At 35.8% G+C, this 14,677-nt stretch overlaps 1 protein-coding gene across 1 annotated transcript in view; it reads right to left on the bottom strand.

Moving 5' to 3' along the window:
• Window positions 1-349: 349 nt before the first annotated feature.
• The window catches only part of LOC140748133 (neuroligin-1), an 80,998-nt gene continuing 66,670 nt past the window's right edge, over window positions 350-14,677 (bottom strand). Inside the window, exons 7-15 of the mRNA XM_073080868.1 lie at window positions 13,497-13,582; window positions 11,644-11,811; window positions 11,165-11,285; window positions 9,426-9,622; window positions 7,304-7,426; window positions 6,693-6,838; window positions 5,063-5,190; window positions 3,341-3,493; window positions 350-3,066 (exon numbers count right to left, since the gene is read on the bottom strand). Coding sequence (XP_072936969.1) covers window positions 2,177-3,066; window positions 3,341-3,493; window positions 5,063-5,190; window positions 6,693-6,838; window positions 7,304-7,426; window positions 9,426-9,622; window positions 11,165-11,285; window positions 11,644-11,811; window positions 13,497-13,582 — 2,012 coding nt within the window. The 3' untranslated portion in view covers window positions 350-2,176. The remainder of the gene's footprint in view (window positions 3,067-3,340; window positions 3,494-5,062; window positions 5,191-6,692; window positions 6,839-7,303; window positions 7,427-9,425; window positions 9,623-11,164; window positions 11,286-11,643; window positions 11,812-13,496; window positions 13,583-14,677) is intronic.

The raw sequence follows: 14,677 nt of genomic DNA, 5'->3' as shown, positions 1-14,677 counted from the left end.
ATTTTTCAATAAAGAGTCAGTCAATTTTAAAACAAACAAATAATTATAATATAAGTATAGTCCGCGCCAAACCGCTAGTCCACTCTGAAGTTGTTGCGAGCAGATGTAGCCATACAATTTGCTATGGCGACGCGACTCATTTCTATATTCAGAGCGGACTAGCAGTTTCGCACGGACTATACACGTAAATCAGACACATCAACATGCTCACACATTTCCAGAATTTTAACACGAATACACATGAATACAATCGAAACATTTCAAAAAATTCTAATCCCTTTACACTGAATAGAATTACGGTTTTTTTCTTGTCACGCGGAGATATAGGCGCGTGTATTAACTGCCCTTTGCAAACCGCGTGCGGCACACATGATATAAAAATTATGACACGATAGTATGCAAGTTAAACGCATACGGACCAAATCGGCGCTCAGACAACCCGTGTGACAGGAAAAAGGCCCTTACTCATATCTGAATCCGTATAAAAGTAACATAGAGGTAATAACAATGTTATTCCATTATATTAGTAGTAATTTATTAGCTAACTTTTATCAATTCCGTACTAACACTCTTGACACCTATCTATTAAACTTTAGAAATAATTTTAAACAAGTCAATTCGTTAATGTAACAGTCACATTTTGTCACAATGTGGATAATTATTCAATATTAAATATTAATCACTCATCGATATTATCTCGATCATTTTCAATTCCTGAGAAGATAAAAATTCGGACGAGTACAATTGCAAGCTAAGTGAATGATATATAAATACATACATATATTGACGTGTTTTATTAAAATACTACAAGTGGTCATTGCTGAAATATTACGCAGATTTTTTTTATATTATAGGTATAAAATGGCGGTGTATCATAATGTCCAAACAAGTACAAATAAAGCACAACTAATTTGGAATTCATGTAAGATAAGTTTAGTAGAACTGAGATTTCGAAAACAGCAGAACTATACTGCTTCATAGCGGAAAAAGTTGTGACGATATAAATGAAAGATATATAAAAAATATTCAACACAAACTCTTCAAATTAAAGTTTTAGAAATAATCATATCACTAAGGAAACTTAAATCGTGATAACTCCGTCTGGTCCCGAGCTAGTGATAATGGACCTACAATTTTAACTATCTTACCAAAGTAAAAATACACCCGTATAAAACAGCTGCGTCAATGTAAGAGTAGCACACGTCGATAAACACAGATACATACTTTATACTAATACCATATGTAGATTTCGAGATGAAAGAAAAATATAGAGTAGGTAGTGCTTTTACGGAGTTGAGGTCTATTACCCTGTATACCTTTGACTATTTTTAACAGGTAAGAAGTTGATGAATGATAAACTAAATTCTGGTATACTATGCTATACTTAGTGCATGTACCCGTCCATTTGTCGATTTCTATTTAGTTTTCAACATTTACTTATCAAAAACTACTCAAATGAATACACCTTACTTAAATTAACTTTACAAAAAATCACAACATATTATGCAATATTTTAAATGATTATTCGCTACTTTCGAAACATTGTTCAGTAAAATTATAATTGTTTATATATGTACACCTAATGTGAATCGGACCGATAGTCTTTTTTGCATTTCATATTGTTATATTCACATTTGTTATATTTACGATTACATTCACAAGAGCCTACTAAACCTTCGTCACATACATAGTACTCGAATATACCGGAATAAGATAGCAGTAGATGTGAATGTTATATTCTTCAGATTTGAGGACGCCGTTGCTTACCAAAGTACCGTTACGTACCAAATAAGCAAATTGTAACAAAACCACATACATGACGAGATTTATACAAGTCACGATCACGAGTATCATATTAAAGAAATAACCGTTTTGAGTACCATCTACTGTCACATATTCCTACATTTTCGATCCTATGGCAAGTAGCGCGGTAAAATGAAGACATGTTTACCAACCTACATAATATTTACAGCCACAACTTGCAATAAGGCTGAGCCTTGCTTCTTAATACATACGCAAGAATATTAGATTTACTTGACGTTAACATATTTATTTACATACATTTATATAATAATAGTATAATAAACGCTATTTACACGATTATACGTTAGGTTAAAAATCACAACTTTGTCCGTTCGTTCACAACAACCTCGACGATGTCAAGTGTGTCCAAATCTCATACGGATATTTCTTGTATTTGCACTCTTTTTTTCATGATTCCTGGAGGAGCGGGCGTAGTGGGGGCAGGGGGGACACGAAGGATTCCAGATCCTCCCGCGTTCATGGACTCCGAATCGCCATTAGACTCCGTTGCGGCATCTACGCAATCTGGCCCCGGACCGAACTTCACCTGCGTAGAACTGTCCACAACGCGAGGCTCGAACGTGCTCGTCCTGCCCACCGGGTCCGGCATCCGCCCCTCCACTTTCTGAATATCGGGCTTCTGAGTATCGATGCACACAACACTACCCGCTTCTATAGCACTGCCAACACTCACGTCGGGTAACGAACTCCGAGCCGCCCTGTGTTTCTCGTCGTAGCAACTGTACTCACCGAACGTCGGCTCACCGCAATCGGATAACGTCCTCAAGTCAAACTTCGAACCGGATCCGCGCGGCACATGTGCGGATTTACAGTCGAAACCGAAACCCTTTCCGTCGAACGCGCGCACCTCATAATCTAATTTACCGTCGTAGTTGTCAGAGGAAGACGAGCTGCCGGCTTCGGCGAGGTCGTCCTTGTGACGGCGAGGGCGCGAGCCCCGCTGGTGGTAAATGCCGGCGAATATAAGGACGTTTAGGAGTAAGAGGAAGCAGCCGACGGCGATGGTTACGGTCAGCGCGGCGGTATAGGACTGGTAGTGGGAGGAGGCGAGGCGACGGAGCAGGGCATCGTCGTTCTGGACGGGCGTCGCGGATGCGTTGGGCGGGCACTCGGTGGAAGGCGGCGGCGCAGGCGGCGGCGCGGGCGACGAGCGCGGCGCTGGGGTGGCGCGCGCGCCGCCGCCCGCTGCGCCCACCGCGTGCGGCACGTGCGCGCGGGAACTCGACTGCGGCCGCACCACACCTATATTCAATATTGCCACTTACATTTACAGCGAAATACCCAACAGTCTACTATATGTAACACAGAACACTTTATAGTATCGGTTGTAACTTACGCCCCTCATTAATATACATTTTTTATTACAATTACCTACCTATTTTTTTAATTTCTACCTACTACAAAATGTCAAAACCTTTGATAAACAAAGATTGAATTAGTTGATTATTTATAACGGGCTTTAATCATTTAAAAATATATCATAGTTTATAACTTAATCACAATTGTAAAATATTACCTTCATAATAATTTGCGTTGTCATCCTGAAAATGATGGTGTCTCATGGCCGCATCGGGCAGGTCGGGCCCCGGCCGGTGCAGCTGCGGGATGAGGGACAGCCACAGCGACATCTTGTGGCCGCGGTAGTGACTCCTCATTTCCGGCTTCCCGCCTGCACCGTTCCGAATTCAAATTGAAACAAATGATCCGTGCTGGTAAATGTTGCCTCAAACTTTTTAATGAACCATTTTTGTGTTTTATGAGGTGGTTATGGGTTCCAAGTGTGTAAACAACATACGAATATGGATATAAAAATAATTAATGATAGCTGTAACATCAAACACAAATGTGCTCGGGAATTAATTCTGATTATTTAGTAGTAGAGATATCTTTTTCTTTTCCTGTAATGATCATCTTTAAAGTATATCTTTTTATGTATAACATTTCATGCTACATACTTGATACATTTTGACAAGTTTTATGATATTAAACATTTTAGCTTCTTTAAGACTAATAAGCAGCCGAACATTATACAGATTGTGAAGTTTTATAATATTAAAAATTTCAGCTTCTTTGAACAGTTCCCCGATTTTATATGACTGTAGAGCAATTTCTTGATTTCACACAGTATACCAGTTCAAATTGATATAAATGAGGTATGCGTACGAACGGGAGCAATGGGAGGACCCTCAAACTTTTAATGAGTCATCTTTGTACATCAGCGTTATGTGACGTTGATGTGTTCCCACTGGCCAAGGAACGAGGGTCATTATGGGATTTTAATGATAATTAATGTAATATTTTACATTTACAACCTTCGCCATAACGAAATGTGTTGAAAAGTTAATAATGATTTTTTTTTGGGAGTACCGAGTAAAACCCGTACTTGACCAAACCGATGACCAAATCCCTTCTACCAGTCTGTTATAAGAGATAAATAGTATCCTACATGATGATAAGTTAATAAATGGCACAAGCGCGAAGTATCAATCATAATTAGTAAAGTCTAAAAACCTAGATTTAAAATCTAATCGATTTTTTTTATTCTAAGGAATCTATCCTTATAAATATATTTGTAAACTTTAATATCTGATGGCAGGCTGATACTGAAAGCATTTCTTTTATAGAGAAGGGAATAAAGAAACTCTATAATATTTATCTTTTCCATAAATATATATTTTACAAACTAAGAACAAGCAAATCGAGCTGAATTAATACCAGACCAGAGACCTCTTTATGTAATAATTTATTTTATAATTCGATATTTTACATAGGTTTTTTAATGACCTGTTTAAAGTTTTAATATAAGATTCCTGTTATCATTACATACTTTATTGTAGTAGTGAATAAAATTTCCCATGAAAAATGCGTACCTACATTTCATTATCTAGATATATTAACGTACAGATAGTTTTATTTAAAGAAATATAATCTTTGAACTAAATTATAACATGATAATATTATTACATGAAAACCGAAGAAATTAATTAAATCTGATAAAGTGGAACAAATTAAAATGTATATTTTGGTAACGTTAATACAAAGTATATTATAGTCTATATTTAACTAAAAATATAATTCAAATATCTACACTTTAGTTAAAAAGTTTTTATGTATCTACATAATTGATGCTAAAAACTTTAACACATGTATTAATAGGTACATATAAGAATTGTGTAAGGCTAACTTAATTTAAGACTACATAAGACTAGTATGTCATACGAAAGAATGCGCTACTTACTAATTTCCATGTAGAGTTGATTGATAGTATCATACGTGTCCCAGTACGGCGTCTGGTCCGGTCCAGCGTGTGGTGCGTCGCCCAACATTGGGCTTGGAGGAGGGGTAGCACTCGGATCGTTAGGGTTACTATTATAAAAAAAACACTAAATATCAGAAGCATGGAGATTGTTTTTATTATATAGGAGTAGCAAACGAGCAGTCCACTGGATAGTAAGTGGCTACTGCCGCCCATGGAAACCTGTAATCAACCCCAGATAGGATTCGATATTCCTGAGTCGGCCACAGATGTACCGCTAGCCCTGAGGACTAAGTTGGAACGCCTCGGAAAACTATGTCACTTATCATACCCTGCAAACCAGAACACAGCAGCGTTTAACACTGCTGTTTTGAGGCAGAAATAAGTGGTAGTACCAGCGAAGTCGAACCACAGTTTTATTTGTGAGTGTTTTACCACTCAATATATAAAATATTATAAAATTGTAACGGCAGTTTATATTGCGGCGAATGTCGAAATCATATTTGAATATTTTTTGTCGGTTTCCCTGTCTATCTTTGTTGACGGGTCCCGCTTCACTCATTTATCGGTCAATAGTTTTATTAATTAAAATGGGTACCTATTTCATACTCTGAAAATATGCTTTCAACGCAGTCAGATTTAAATACTGACATGTTTAAATAATTTCGGTTCAAAAGAACTTCAGATGTAACTTGAAATCTCTGTAACTCTGTAGTATGCGTCATCACATACACAAGAGATCAATGAAAATGGTTATCATGTCTTTTTCATGCGCTCAATCCACGGTAAAGCGAGGGTCCAATTTCGATCCGAATTTAATCCTGGATAGAAGTATATATACGATTGGTTTTTGTACGGAATTTCACAGTAATCCGAGGTTCAGTGGAGTGTCCAATCAATAACTAATTGATAGAGTTTTTTCTTAGCTGTAACCACTAATTTTCTTTTTCCATGTAATAATGTTATAAAAATATTGTAAAAACAAATAACATTTATCTAATAACTGCATCTCAAACTTAAAAACGACTTACATATTAGTGATCAGACTTGACGACTTTGGTACAAAAGTGTCAAGAGTCATCTAAGATTTATTTAATATTTTGAATAGCCCCAGAACAAAAAAGTTTTAAGTCGCAAATGTTTACAAGACCGTTTCAGCAGATTATTTAAATTACATCCCGCTAAGCCAAGAAAATTAAATGGGGTGGAAGTTATCTTACACCCTATGTAACCTTTTATGTTTCTCTCATTTCCAACATCTAATATTATATGCATGGTAAGAAATTAATATATAAGTACATACGCCCTACGTCTTACATATGCCCTAAAGAATACTCGTCTGTCCTTATAAATGTATGCTGAATCTAATCCTGCCGTAATTTAATTTTGCTCTGGTGCTTCAAGGAGAAATTTAATATTTCGAAGAGAATGTTCTTATATTAGAATTGTTTAACTTATAACAACTGTTGAGAATATCTTCTTTAAGAGTAGTAAGAAATATCAACCCTTGATCATTTACATATCGGTTATTAGACAAAAATATAATTAGATATACATAACTTAAAACTTGAACTTTAATTTCAAAATCAGATAGTTAATAAAATAAACTTACCCATGTCGAACGAAATTAGAGATGTAATGCATACAAAGTTTGGATACTCGTTGTTCTTGTAGAGTAAAGTTCTGTTGGTGGTGCGTCGTGGACAGCGGAACTCCTAAGTAGTACGGCAACTCTTCCCCGTGAACCGAGCCCGGCCGCTGCAAATACGCTAATTAAAATAATTGTATTGCTATCTAAACTAAATGTGTGTAACAAATGCCAAATAATTAACTGGTAGGGGGTAAAATCAATTACTAGATTCGTTTAAAAGGCACAGATACCAAACAACAAAGAAGATTAATCACAGAAAATTATGAATTATGGGTACTGCAAAATGATCACTGGTTTTGTAATTCAATTTAATTATTCTGTGAACGTAAAAGTGAATATTCCTCCCAACAATTAATTTAATACTATGGTAAAGTATTTCCCAAAATTATTTCATCGTCACGTGACCTACATACAGTGTTACCAACTTAGATGAGTAGTTAAATTTACCAAAACTATCTACGTCAGCGCACACACTAAGCTTTAAACTTCTCTTTAAAATTCCGCACCTATTTAAACAAAGCCTGCTTAAAATTCGGTGCGGAACAAGCGACCGCCATTGTCATGCGTTTTACCTGCGGATAATCCTTATCTTGCGAAAGGTGGTGGAAATGCGTGAAGTATGTGGTGCCGCCGCGCAGAGCGTGCAGATAACCCAGTCGTATGAGCGGAGCTGCTGTCCGTCCGTCGCTTAGTACCTATAGATAGACATTTATTTCGTCTTCACTCAGTTATTATCAAATTTCTGACTCTCGGAAGATCGGAAGGTTAAGAGAAGAGTTTAAATATTTGGCTATGATTGTATAAAGATTATGCATAGTTTTAGGTTTCATACTTCTTTTGTTGGGCTTTATAAGGATACTTATTCGTTTGTTATGATATTTGATGTAGTCAGTTTGTCATTTGTCAGTATTTTGGTTTTCAGATTTTGTTTTCTATTTTTTTATTATTATTACATTTCATGACAATATAAGCCAGTAAGTATACAAATTTCAAGCTTTCAAGTTTCCGTGGCCAAAAGTTTTGCCGCGCAAAGCTCAGTATTTCTAAATTAAACTTTGTCAACAAAAATCCTCAAGGTTTAAGTATTTATTATTTAAACCATAAGTTCAATATGAAAACTAAACAGACAACTAAAGGATACTGACATAATTTAAAACAAAGCCACTCTACCCACTTCGCCGGCAAGTCAAGCGCACTTTATTCAAAAAGCGCCCGTAATTACCGGACAAACGGGGGAAAATTAGAAAAAATAGCCACCTAGACGCCGGCGTGGCATCGTGGCGTTGTGACAATGATGACGTTGGAATTTTTGCAAGAGTATGCAAGTCTTTTCCAATAAAGACTTTCAACGGCCATCTTGTATTCAGCGTACGCGAGCGTCATTAACTCCCTTTGTACAGCGCGGGAGCGCGGTGAGTTGCTGAAACCACTTGGGGCTAAATTAAGATCGTCGGAGATATTAAAACGACACGACGACGTGAGATCTCTAGAGCTGATGCGAGCCTAGTAGGTTGAGCTAATGATTAGATTACGACAACTAAGATGATGATAAGTAAAGTTTAGTGATATTATGTTATTGTATCATAATACTATGACATCATTACTTAAGTTGGTTATGCTTGTAATATATTTTCAATTACATATATAATGGAGTATTACAATAACATAAATGAAGAAGTGGTACCTAATAAAATGATAAGAAATTTATGGAAATATTTTTTATATTGTTTTTAGTTTTAGGTTGCAATATTGAATTATTGAATATTAAATTATATAATATTGTTGAATAAATTATATGACTATGGCATTAAAGGAGACTAGGTAAAAATGTTTCGCAACTAGCATAAATAAAGTTTTCACGACCTTTTGTAAGAACTAGATATGGTCGCACAAAATATAGTATGACACGGTAAATAAAATGTTTAATAAAACTGCAGTCACGTATTTAATGAAGTTCCATCACGCTGCCACTGGTCTCTAGCATATGCCCACAATATGTGCACAACAGACAACATACGTATATACTTATATTGAAATAAAGTTGTTCTAGTAATAAAATTGCTTCAATTTAATAAATATAAAATACGTTTTGTATTCCCATTGGAATTCTTTAGTTTATTTGCCCTCAGTAAATTAAGTTATGTACTCATACTACTAAATATAGGATTCAGATTTACTTTGTGTATGGTGTTATTATTTTCATGATACAGAAATAATTATGCAGTAATAATTATCGCAGTAAATAATTATGCAGATATTTGAAATAATTAATATACAAACAATAACTTCTAACGAATGTTACAAATTATTATGAAAACTTTTTGTTATCTTAATCATAAAAATCATAATCATATCATAAAAATATGCGCGTGACAATTCTTAGGAAGTGCCAGTAGGTTGTTTTTACTCTGGCGCGGCAACGCATTTCGCCTTGAACGAATTGATGCAGCAACCCAAAGAGGAAGTGCTGCCAGCTTTTTGGGAACCTTGCCCAAAGACAGTAATGCTCATAGTTTTTATGGTAGTATTTTAGTTTGAATTATTGTATGTTTTGTATAAATTCCATATTTTTTTATTGTGCCTGTTTAATTCATATTCTCCTAGTGACCAATTTAATGTTTCATAGAAAATATAAAGTTATATTTCGAAGGTAAACAAAGAAAAAGAAACTATTTAAAGAATATATTTATTTACCTCAAGAGTGGCATCACGCACGCTGAGCGGATTCTGCACGGGTTTGTCCCAATCGGTGTATTCGTTCTTGAGAGTGGAATAAATTTCGTTAAGATGATAGTAGTAGGCGTTTCGGACAAAGGTGCGCAGAATGCGATCCCGCCGGCTCTCGTTGAAACCGAACTCCAAGTCTTGAGCATTGAATTCCAAGTAAGATTCTGCAAGTAATGGCATGTCATTCATTTGCATAAATTTATGAGCTCCCACTGCCGCATTCACATTTATTTAATTAAAAAGTACGGTGTTCTGCTAAATGTCTCCGCATTTTTTGCATCGTCGCCTCGCAGTAAACGCGAATATTTTAATATTTCAAAAAGGAAATTACTCGACACGTTTTTGTGACGTACCTATTATGAAAATTGTATAGCTTCTAGATGCTTAGCTGATGACAAGATAATCTTGGATAATTCATCCTATCATTTTTAATTCATAAGCCAAGATATAAAATTCTTATGAGAAGACGGACTCGGTTTGAAATAATGAAATTTTGCATTTAGTTTTACCGAGTTTTATGAGGACAGAAACGTTTAATATTTATATCACTTTTTCTAGCTGCAAACTGTACAAATCTGCTGGGCAAGGATGGGACTTTGCGATTGGGAGAAGATCATAGTAAACTCTACTGTGTTGTTACAAATTAGATATACACATACTATGGATAACTTAGTGGAAGTATGTTCAACAACTTTTAGCTATAAAATCAGAACAAAGTCCTTGTTCTGTCTGGATGTTTAACAAAACAAACGAACACGTATTATCTTCAGATCATCTAGTAGATCATCATTGTTTTAGTGCATCAATATTTTTTACCCGACGTACTGTATACGTACAATTTTCGAACGTCCTAGAGATATAAACACTTCATAATTTATTTCAGCAGCATTAAATATTATACCTATTATATATTCTGCGATAATTTGGTGGCATAAGCGAATCGACGATTTGTTTGTGTAGTCGTTAGACGTGTAATACTTTGAACCCTTTTGCATTAGAGCTCACCGATCACTGATACTGTTATTATCATAAAGTAAGTGACTCGCTCCAATCTACGGCAGTCCCAAAGTTAACGGGCTTGTAAAGATTAGATAGTATCTAATCTTCTCGCGGAAAATTACATTGTAGCGATGGGTAGTTTGTTGAAATGAACCCTAGCTGGTTTGATGACCCGTTTAAGTGACGGACGTAGAGGAGTTAAAATAACCTTTTTTTTTACGCAAACTTCCCATCTAAGTTGAATGGAGACTTTAAAATAATGTTATCAATATGAACAAAATATATGCTAACCCTGCCTTATCAGTCGGGTAACAAAAGGGTAAGGTGTTTGCTGTATAAACTCTATTTGTAACTTACCTTGAGATAACTTTTCATCCCTTTACAGACAATGCGATTTTAAATTTATTATTTATTTTATGTATTTACACTTTATTGAAGTAAGTAGCATTTTCCGCCAGTCAACTTTATGGACGAGCAGAAAATATAAAAAGGTACAAAGGCACAAAATACATATTTATATTAAAGATAATTAAAGGGGAAAGATAGAAGGATATAAGGAAAAAATAATACATCACAATGTAAAGAAAAGAGAGAAAAAGTATATAACTTGTAAAGTAAAAAATATATTATTTCATAAACGGATTTTTGTATATTCATCAATATTTTACTTAAATTTTAAACTCCTCAAATGATACACAGCTAGTTACCGGTAGTAGTGAGTCCGAAGAGTAGTTCTCGGTGCGAGAAGTCGGCGAGCTCATGTCCCGCGGCGGACGCCACGGCGGCGGCGCCCGCGCCCAGCCGCGAGCTGTCCGTGGGCGGCGGCGCCTGCAACACCTCGGGTGGTTAAAGGCGTGTGCATAGGCATAGGTTATGTAGCGACAAATATGCATGCATCAATTAAAAACCATTGCTTGATAAGCCTGCCATAACCAAAGTTATTTTACCTCGGTCAATGCTTTTGGATATACCTATGTGATGTAGTAGATGAACTACTTTTGCATTGAAGACTAATAAGTTCTGTAATCAATTTCTTATTGGCCTACTACGACATCCTAATACGAAATATATAATTTGGTGTTTCAAGGATGTTTCTGGTTATCATTATAATATTTCTACCTAAAAAAACGCATATATGCGAAGAAAACTTACTTAGGATTCAAATAATGCCAGTAAGAAAACATACCGAAGAAGGAGTGACGATAACGGTGCCATCAACGAAAGGCGCGAAGCCGGGCAGAAAGCGCGGCGTTCCGATCCGCACGGCGAGCAGCTCGACGAGCGGCTTGTTGCGCAAGCACGGTGCCAAGTCATCTTCTAATAGGTCCCCGTGACACCCGGTCTGTTCTGCTACCTACAGAAGCATATATAATTTCGTAGTTCGATTTGGTGGCGCTACCACCCTACACAATTCATTCTAGATGTATTGTGTATAAAGCACCTACTGCATTGATGGGCGATATACATTTAACACGATTTATTATTAAAAATATATATATAAAAAAGATTCTGTCTCTATTTGTTTTTTTTCGTCCTTTTTTATTGTTGTGCTCTCTTTATTGGCCTTGCGGATGTGAGTCCAATGTTCAAAGTTCTTCGAACAATAAATTGAGTGTTAAATCATTTATTCAATATCTCGTTGGAATGTACATAAAATTCCAGTAATTTGCGAGACACAAATCATCTACTTTGTCTGCAATTATAGCTTATGTTGTACTAAAGTTAAGCTTTAGTTGTTGTTTAGATGTTTTAAAGTTACGGTAAGCTCTTACATAAATCTTATCTCACAGCACATCTAAAGTTAAAATTTAACACTCTAAATACTCGAAAACGATGACATACTTAGTTACGTTTAATTTCGTAAGTAGTTTTCAAGTAGTCGTTGTTTGAAGGAACTCACTCTGTATGCAGACTTGGTAGTGGGTGAGTATAAGTATCTTTGGCTTATCTTGTCTCATGTTCGAGATATAAGTTAAACGGGAACAATCACAAATTCAGATTTGTTAAATCATCAGTAATAAGATCAACAGCCCAATAATGAGCCACTGGAATATGGTGCACGTGATCTCCGCGGGAATGTCGCATAGAAAATAATTTTAGTTGTATTGTTATATTTGTTATTTATTATTATTAATTTTTGTTTCTTCTTTTTAATTATAATAAATTTTACCAACATAGGTTTTTAAGTACAATGTAAATACTAACAAAATATGGACTATGTCTGAATTAAATGGAAATAAAATAAAAAATAAAAAAAATAAAACCTTTCCTTTTTAAATTATTGATGTCGCAAATGAGCGTACAGTCCACTTGGTGGTAAGTAATTACTGCCACCCATGGGCATCTGTAATTAACTTCAGATAAGATTAGATTCCTACTCGAGGTTGGCAACAGATGTGTTGTTACCCCTGAGGACCAACTTGCATTGCCTTGGATAAGCCTTACCAAACGCTTCAAGCAGCGCTTAACACTGCTATTATTAAGCAAAAATAGCTGTGGTTGCTGCTGGAATCGAACCACATAGAGTTCTACAACCTTTACGGATATTCGTTAATTGATGTCTCTATTTTTTTGTATTTCCTGGAATAAACTTTACAATAGTACATTATCATGGATGGCAAATCCGACTGCCTGCCCATATGCAGGGTCTATACATACACATACAAACACCAATACATGATAGTACCTTACCCAAGGTCAGTTATGATTGAGTGTTAAACTCCCGTAACTTCATGAAACTATTATGGACCGCCTCACGTAGGTGCGATTAAATTATATTTAACTTCCAGTACACGAGAGTCACTATCTCCAAGTATAATAAAAATAAATAACAAGATAAAATTGCTTGCAAGTTTACGTCGCACATTTGCATTTTCATTAAACGTTATCGGAGCATAAGCCAGAATACGCGAACCACCGAATGGACCGTAAAAGTGTACGAGGATAACAAAAGAGGTCGACAAAAGACAAAGTTTACTAAAATGATTTTCAGCAACTCGTTCGGAACCGGCACTCAATATGCCGTTAATTTGGCCTTACCTTTCTTTTTACTGTCAGTGGTTCCCTCTGCAAAGCCCAAGAGCTCAGACCCGATCCGCTTAACAAGATGACGCGCCTCAGTAGTTCTGAAACAAATAACCTAATTTCATTTGCCTTTTCGATGGAGCAACACTAAGGTGATAAGGTAATCTCGTTGGGAAATGTTTACTTTGCATACTTACATTCACAATCGAATATGCGATAATTCAGATGTCAAGTGATCAGTATTGCCAGAGCACATATAATTCAAGAGCCAACGGTTTTCAACGCATCTTGTGAAAAATACCATAATATAAATTAAGCAATATCTAACTTGGTCAAATATTGAATGGGTGACCGTTAGTGGCCACATTTAATAAGCTTCCTGCTTGCGCTTCAAGCTTCTTGAAATTATTGGAAGATTACTTGAATTGTATTGAGGTAATTTACATATCAGTTATTACAAATAAGAATAAAGTTAAAACAGAAATAAGTCTCCAGGGTCACCCCAGAATGGTTAATTTTATGCCATTCAACCTTAACCTTAACCTTTTCTCTTTTTAAACAACAGAATTTTGGAAACAAAATTATAATACTAATTATTTCATTCAGACGGAGAGAACAATCCTTTAATGCATTCAAAATGCGGCCATTATAATCTCATTACGCAAAGATCTAAGTGAGCGAAATGTGAAAATATAACGAAATCTGGCAGAGAATAGTCTAATTACGAACAATAGCTGGCCTATGCGTCACTCCTGAAAGGATAGTAGTAGCGGCCACGGCCTGTCTTTATACAATGGCGATTGTAATAAAGTACCGTGATATATTACACCATTTTCATGAAGTTCTAAATGTAATACTAACTTGGCACAAGTGCTATGTATTTGGATTATTTTTTGGTAATTTCAGCATCAGCATAATAACTACATTTTGTAATACGACTAATTTACTCAAATTCAAACATAACCACAAGTTTTGCAAATGTTTTTATTGATCATACTTAAGATGCCTTTCCACCAAGCTACGAAGCTAAGCTACGAAGCTACACTAAGCTAAGCGAGTAAGATGTGCTACGAAAGTGCTACGCACTTATGTATGTACAAGATCGCGACACATAGGTCGCATTAGTAGCATGCGGAAGGATTGATTCCGCATTTCTTCATACAAAACATTACTGAGATAACTGAATTAAGTTAAAT

This window comes from Epargyreus clarus, unplaced genomic scaffold (assembly GCF_041222505.1).
Source record: "Epargyreus clarus isolate Ecla_fem2 unplaced genomic scaffold, WU_Ecla_fem_2.2 ptg000015l, whole genome shotgun sequence".
Lineage (NCBI taxonomy): Eukaryota > Metazoa > Arthropoda > Insecta > Lepidoptera > Hesperiidae > Epargyreus > Epargyreus clarus.
The sequence above is the reverse complement of the archived record's forward strand: the minus strand, read 5'-3'. Positions and strand labels throughout refer to the sequence as shown.